The sequence below is a fragment of the Thermothelomyces heterothallicus genome, assembly GCF_042370625.1.
Source record: "Thermothelomyces heterothallicus CBS 202.75 unplaced genomic scaffold P884_scaffold_8, whole genome shotgun sequence".
NCBI lineage: Eukaryota > Fungi > Ascomycota > Sordariomycetes > Sordariales > Chaetomiaceae > Thermothelomyces > Thermothelomyces heterothallicus.
This window is the reverse complement of record NW_027192569.1, coordinates 1,000,082-1,007,339: the sequence shown is the minus strand read 5'-3', so window position 1 is coordinate 1,007,339 and position 7,258 is coordinate 1,000,082. Positions and strand designations below refer to the sequence as shown.

General features: G+C 54.4%; 2 protein-coding genes across 2 annotated transcripts; one reads left to right on the top strand and one right to left on the bottom strand.

Annotated features, from left to right (window-relative positions):
- Positions 1–300: 300 nt before the first annotated feature.
- Positions 301–2,292, bottom strand: P884DRAFT_276967 (uncharacterized protein; the record flags this gene model as incomplete). Its single annotated transcript, XM_069443023.1, has 8 exons — positions 301–373; positions 446–604; positions 851–969; positions 1,036–1,299; positions 1,400–1,467; positions 1,691–1,876; positions 1,958–2,093; positions 2,209–2,292. The coding sequence occupies 8 exons, from the start codon at positions 2,290–2,292 to the stop codon at positions 301–303; spliced, it is 1,089 nt and encodes a 362-aa protein (XP_069298618.1).
- Positions 2,293–4,062: 1,770 nt separating this feature from the next.
- On the top strand, positions 4,063–6,211 carry P884DRAFT_258537 (cytochrome P450). Its single transcript, XM_069441244.1, has 2 exons — positions 4,063–5,296; positions 5,464–6,211. The coding sequence occupies exons 1-2, from the start codon at positions 4,240–4,242 to the stop codon at positions 6,054–6,056; spliced, it is 1,650 nt and encodes a 549-aa protein (XP_069298617.1). The 5' UTR covers positions 4,063–4,239; the 3' UTR covers positions 6,057–6,211.
- Positions 6,212–7,258: the final 1,047 nt, after the last annotated feature.

The following is a 7,258-nucleotide window of genomic DNA, read 5'->3' as shown; positions in this document are numbered from 1 at the left end:
TTATAATTAACGCCTAGGACGCCAACATGCCTCGGATCTTCAAGGGATCCTCAAACTGCAATGGAACCATGACTGGGCAGTGCGTAGCGCGGAACGACGTTCAACCTGATTCCTCTCTCTCTCTCCAACGCCCTGAATGATCAAAGTCCGGGTGCTGTGGTAAGTTTTGCGCTGCCGATTCCATTGCGGCAGGGTAGATCTAATAGATAGGTAGTAGGAAATGCGTATTTTGGTGGTCCCTGTCCACCCACACGGCCCAACAAGGCATCTCCAGGGCGCGTATCTTGCAAGACTCGAAAATTACCACCGGTTGTACTGGTCATCCTGCTCCTTCTTCTTCTCGACGTCGATCAGCTCGACCGCGTCCGAGTCGCTGGCGTGGGGGAGGTACGAGACTGTGTGCGTGACGGTCTTCTGGATGGCGCGGTTGCTCGGGAAGGGCGACCGCTCGCCGCCGCCGCCGCCGCCGCCGCCGATGCGGTAGCTGCCGGCCTTGTAACCGGAGCGGTTGGTGCTGCCAAAGACGCTGGGCAACACGTGCCGGAGGAAGGAGAGGAGCGGGGGCATGCAGCAGCACACGATGGAGATGTTGCACTCGATGACGCTGTAAGTGGCCACATTGACATTGTTGACTTTTTTGGGGGGGGTTGTTAGTGCGTGGTTGTTTTCGTCATCGGAGTGGTGATTGGTGGCCCATGACTTACAGGTCGGGTTGGACGAGGTGGAATAGGTAACAAGTCCCGAAAAGCGGATGATGCTGATGATGGTGATACTATTTTCCCAATTTTCCCGTGAGTAAAGCTGCTGCTCTGAACAGGTTTCTTCATGGGTCCTCAGACATGGGACTTACACAATGCCAACGCTGAACATCAAAAGCAGGTAAATCTTCTTCTTCCTCCCCATCTGGAGCCTCAGCAGCTGCGGAATGGGCAGTGCCAGAATCCAGAGATCAGTAGCGATGTTGATGGCCTTGGAGAAGCGTGTTAGACTCCAGACGTGCAAAGACCTCTTTTCCGAGAGTTAATTAGCACCTACAGAATGGGCCCACCAGAAGGCATTGTTATCAAAGCATACTCCCTCACCGGATCCAGTCCAGGCAGACCAGGCGTATTCGACAGGGATACAGGCCAGAATCGCGGCGATCACCGTCGACACCATGAACAGGAGGCAGTGGATGATGGTGCCCCAGCAGAACATGTGGAACCTCCTCGAGGGAAATACGTGCATGAAGAAGCACACGACGGTGATTTTGGTGAGGATGATGGCCGGGATATAGGACACTTGGGTGATCCATGTGTACTAGAGGGGAGGGGGGGGGCCGGACAAGAGAGTCAGCATTTATTCTCTCCTCCGTCGCCATCATCATCATCCCGATCTCGACCTGGGAACTCCGACTAACCTTGACAACCTGTGTAATTTCTTCGGGCGTGAGCGTCCAGATGTCTCTCCCCATCCCATGGGCTCTCACTGGACATTATCCGTTAGCGGAAGAATTGGCAAATTGAAGGAGTTTACATGTGTGACATGAAAAAGGGGCAATGGAACGTACTGAAGAATTCACCCACATCCATGGGGATCGAAGAAATCTTGCATGACAGCCGAGAGCACCTTGGGTTAGCCGGTTCCTCTCAACCCTCGCCCCTCGCCCTTCCCTTGTCGAAAGCGAAATCTGGGTATACCTCGGTGTCACTTACCATGGCCAGGACTGCCCACAAGTCGGCCCAATGGAACTCCTTCTTTCGAAATCCCGACTCGTATACCCTCAAGAGGACGAAGGCGAGGGCCAGGCCCCCCGTAATTGCCGTTGCGATGGGAGCGACGAGACTCCTGTCGCGGACGGTCTCCTTGCACAGAGTTGCCGTCGCATTCTTTGCAGCTGTTTAATGGGGCGAAAAACGGGGTCAGCGGTCGAACAAGAACAAGCATAATTACGCGCGTGAACGGAGGAGGTCCTCACCAAGCCCTTCAAATATGTTACAAGCTCCAAGCGAGCAGGTCTCGACGTTGGCCATGAGCGTCTTGTCTGCGCATATGCAGTCCATGTTGGTCGGATCGCACTTGGACTCGGGAAGATACTTTGCCAGACAGTCGCTCTGTCGCATTTTCTCCCCCCCAAGTTGCGTCGTCAGCGTCATTCGGTCCTCTCTTGGTCTCTCACCGACCGGAGGGAAACGAAGTAGGCGGGCGTGTGTGTTGTTGCAGACGTACCGCGCATTTTGGCATCTCCTGGGCCCAAGAGCGGCCGGCCAGACCTGCGATGGCCAACGCTGCCGTCCATATTGAGAACCTCATCATGGGCTTGTGGTTGCTTGCGTCTTGTGCAGGTGACGACGGGAGACGACGTTAGTCATCGGGGCGCCGGTTTTGGTTTAAAAAGAGAGAGTTGATTAGGTAGGTAGGTAGGTAGGTAGGTTAGCATTGAATCAAGTGATTCCTACACCAAGAAAGGAGTCGTGTAACAGAGAAGTGCTTGCAACGGCGAGCCAAGAGCGCCACCCCCCGAACTGCTGGGAACGTGCGGCTCTCAGCAATAGAATGAGGCTGGTTCAGTTCAACATGGGTTCAAACACTGCCCCGGTCATCTCGTTGCCTGCCGGTGAGGGCCGGCGGATGGAGGCTCGCCACGCTACTCGTGAATAACTAACACTTCCCAGGATTCGACAAGGGTTGGGAAAATGCTCGGCTCGGCGTCGTCACCTTGGTTGCCGAAGATAATTGGTGTGTTATTGCTCGCCATGCCGTCTCGTCCCCCTCGCCCCCCCGGGGGCCTTGTTGTGCCTCCTGTCACACCGTCCCTCATTAGGTATGTATGTACATACACTTGTCCTTCGTATTCACGCCAGCCACACAAAACCATCCTAGTAAATCCAGTAACTACCTCCTTTTTTTCCCCAAAGCTTGTGGTCGAGCCGCAAGCTAGCACGCCTGATAAAAATATAAAGGGGAAAGCTGAAGAATAACCCTCAGAGCTATCTCCAGGTATTAGAGCTCTGTATAGCCTTACAACTATCCTTTTACTTTGCACTTTCTGTGGTGTACTTCCCGCCAGATATCGGGAGGATGCTTTGATTGTCTCGGGTCTATCAGGGTAGAGAGACACTTACGGAGATACCTTTTTTTTCGGATAGGAGAGGAGTTCTGACAGGGAAATCCATACACGTGGTGCACCTCAAAGGTCTGGGAATGGTAGGTCTAAAACGGTTTAGTGTTAGCTAAAACTGCTACTACGGAATACATTACCGAGTAATCCGTACTTGCAATAAAGAATCGTAAAAGAAAACCGGGTTAATATAACTATCCGCCGAACAAAAGGGAGGGAAGGGGCCTGTCCTGGAAGATTGGCTCCCACGTCCGTACCTGGCCGTTACCATTCAGGTCGCAGATGAAGCAAAACGGGCTCCAGTTCTGCTGCTGAAGGATGAGAGAGTCTGGACCGTTTTGATTCTCGGCAGGCCTTTTTTTGGGCGGAGGTTACTGCTACACTACTCCAGTACACTACACTACATGTGGTCCGTACAGCACTGCTACACTAGTTACACGTCGTGTACATACAGACACTCCTACATACACTCGGGACACTGATGTTGGTTGGCCCGACATGGTCCAGGCCTGCACAACCTCAGCATGGAGGAGGGTTGGGTGGAGAGCTGCTGGCTCGGGTTCTTACGCGAACCAATGGGTTCGGGTCCGACCCTTGTTGGGCATTCAGTTGCCCATGCGTCCAACTGCATGAGGCTTCCTATCTCTGCCGGGGCCGTTGACCCGGGAGATCATCCGGTGGTTCTCCCCCGGAACGGTTTGCGGGGTCGCTGCCCACGGCCGTAGTGTAAACAGATTAGTCCACTACCTGTGTATGAGCAGGAGGCTTTTGATCGCCATTTCGTGTTTGCCGCGCAATTGGGCTGCTTCGCCCCGGACCCCCTTCCCCCTCCCCCCCCCCCTCTTTTCCCTCCCTTTGGAGGTAGTTACCAGTTGATCACTATGCCCGTCCTGACGGATTCGGATTGGGACAAATGAGGCAAAACTAGCGGGGAGTCCTTCCGGGCCTCCGAGATGGGAGAAGGGGGGGGGGGGGGGGAAGAAGGATTTAAGGGGAAGAGAGAAGGCGCTCTTGGGTAAGCAGCCACGAGGGTGCTGAAACCACCGGTGTGCGTGGTCGCATTGTCTTGGTTTTGTCTCGTCTTGTTTTTCTTTTTTCTTTTCTTTTCCTTTCTTTTTTTCCTTTCGGAAGGAGCCGCCATGTCCCTGATTCCAGACATCAAACTCCTCCTCGGCGCCGTCGTCCTCCTGGTCGTCGGCCGGGTGCTCTTCACACGCCGGCCGGCGCACCCTCTACCCCCCGGGCCCAGGCCGGCGCCGCTGATCGGAAACCTGCACCAGCTGCCCAAAAGCCTCCAGTGGTTTCACCTGTACCACTGGAGCAAGAAGTACGGCCCCATAATGCATCTCAGCATGGGCGGGCAGCCGCTCATCATCCTGTCGACCCACCAGGCCGCGCACGACCTGCTCAACAAGCGGAGCGCCAGGTACTCGGACCGGCCGCGCATGGTCATGTCGGGCGAGCTGGTCACACGGGGCATGCACATGCTGCTCCGGCAGTACGACGAGCGGTACCGGCTGCACCAGCGGATGGAGGCGCCGCTGCTCAACCTGCGGTCCGCGAGCTCGTACCGGCCGCTGCAGGACATGGAGTCGCGGCAGCTGCTCTTTGACGTGCTGGCCGAGTACGACGAGGTCGGGGCCCGGGGGGTCGACTTCCACCACCACTTCGAGCGGGCCATGGCCAGCTTCATCTACACGGTCAACTACGGCTACCGCCTGCGGACCGGGTACGAGAAGGAGCTCATGGACGGCAAGCGGGTGCAGGCCGAGTTCGCCCGGACCGGCCAGGTGGGCGCCTACCTGGTCGACTCGTTCCCCTCGCTCAACCGCCTCCCGCGCTTCCTGGCGCCCTGGAAGAAGGAGGCGGACGAGCTGTACGGGCTCGAGTGCCAGCTGCACCTCGGCAACCTCGAAAAGGGCCTGACCAACCCGGGCTGGAACTTCAGCAAGCACATGAAGCAGTCGCCCGAGGGCCGGGACATGCCCAAGGTCGAGCTCGCCTTCGACCTGGGCATCCTCGCTGACGCCGGCCTCGACACCTCCACCGTGGCGCTGGATTGGTTCATCGTCGCCTGGATCACCACGGGCTCGACCTGGGTCTCCAAGGCGCAGAAGCTCCTCGAAGAGGTGGTTGGCAGAGATCGGCTGCCCACCTTCGAAGACCGGCCCAAACTGGCGTACATTGATGCCATTGGTTGGTCTCCCCCCCCTCCCTTTTTTTTCTAGAAACTTTTTCTTCTTTATTTTTCTTTTGCTTTTTTCTTTTGCTTTTTTCTTTTGCTTTTTCCCTTTTTCTTTTTTCCTTTTTCTTTTTCCTTTTCTTTGTGGATCCCCCCTTTTACTAACTAGTACGATCGGCAGTGTGCGAGACGCTGCGGTGGCGCCCCGTGGTGGTCGGCGGCGTGCCGCACTTCACCAAGGTCCAGGACAGCTACATGGGCTATCACATCCCCGCCAACTCGATCGTGCTGGCCAACGCCTTCGCCATTACGCGCGACGGATCCGTGTTTGGGCCCGACGTCGACGACTTCATCCCCGAACGATGGATGGTTGACGAGAAAGACGCAAAGGCCGAGCCGACGATCGACGCGTGCGGCCTCAACGTCTCGGCGCTCAAGGACCTGCCCCAGACGGGCTTCGGGTTCGGGCGCCGCATCTGCACCGGCCGCATCATCGCCCGCAACCAGCTCTTCATCCAGATGGCCCGCATGCTCTGGGCCTTCGACGTCGAGCCGGGCATCAACGAGGCCACCGGCCAGAGGCCAAAGATCACGGCAGAAATCACCCCCGCGAACTGCACCGAGGGCTTCGTCACGCTGCCCAAGCCGTTCAAGGTCGAGATGCGCCCGCGCGGTCAGTGGGTGCGCGACGCCATCCTGCGCTCGGGTACCACCCACGGCATCGACCATGCCGAGCTGCTGAACCAGGCCGCCAAGGACAGGGAGCGTGCTTAGTTTTGGAAGAGTTGGGGCCACCTTGGGTTTGGCCTTATCACGTTGCAGGAATCGGCCAACAGCGGAAACAAACAATGCTACCTACCTACCTACCTACTTACCTAATCTGTACCAGCGAGAGAGAACTTGACCAAATTAAAAACCATGCTTGCCAAAAAAAAATATCCCGTCCATTTTTTGTCACTTTGTCACCGGTGCAGTCTGTTAACTCGGCCAAGCATAGCACGTTATCACTTGTCCACGATTCTGTGATATAACTAATCTGTACTATGTACACAGAACACGGATACCCGGTGGTTAGTGCTGACTAATTAGTTCAGTACTACCACCTGTCTCCCGACAGGTGGGGCCAAAACCCCCGGACGCCCAGATACGGCCGGACAGGTGCGCGTCCAAATTCGCGTCCAATTTTACCAGTCAACTCCCTATACTCGAAGATACAACCACTGCCACAAGCCCAATTCAACCACTTTCCTATACACGATGCCTCTAACCGACCAAATCCAAGAACCAGCTAATATACGGGCCGCTAAATGGCTCCTTGCCGCTCAAACTCGCCACCGAACCAGTCGCTTACCCCATAGAAAGGAACCCAGTATACGGCACACGGCTCAGCTATTCAAGACTAGAAAAACCCAGGTTAGCCGGCACTTAAAGTCTTTGAAGGATACTAGGCTTCTAGCCACTAGTAATAACGTAGTTAGAAGACCTCGGTTGCTTTGAAACGACGAAGATTCTACCCTCGAAGGATACGTGTACTAGCTTATCAAATCTGGTTCCCTCGCTACCAAAGATCTTCTCTAAGATGCTACCAACCGCTTATAGGCATATCGTGATCCTCCTTGCCCTCCTGTCAGTAAGCACTAGTGGCTGCGTTGGAAGGAGGATCATCTATAGTTCTAGCCGACATTCTTTAAACTAGTCGAAGTAAACCGACTCTTAGCTAAATAGTAGGTAGAAGATCTAGAGGTATTCTTTAATAAACTTAAGGATATTATTGAAATATATAAGATTACTATATCTAGCTATTAGAATATAGATAAGACTAGGTATATATTTATAATATTAAATAGGCGGTTTAAGATCTTGATAGTTGAAATAGATAAGAAGAAGAAGGTTAGTTCTCTCCCTTAGATCTAGATACTAATATAGAATGCTTACTATAATAATTTCTTAGCTAGAGATTCTAGATCTTTATAATT

Bases quoted from the DNA above. Each gene is read 5' to 3' on its own strand.
- P884DRAFT_258537 (XM_069441244.1), top strand. From the start codon at position 4,240: ATGTCCCTGATTCCAGACATCAAACTCCTCCTCGGCGCCGTCGTCCTC. The intron at 5,297-5,463 runs GTTGGTCTCCCC...TACGATCGGCAG, and splicing joins GGCGTACATTGATGCCATTG to TGTGCGAGACGCTGCGGTGG.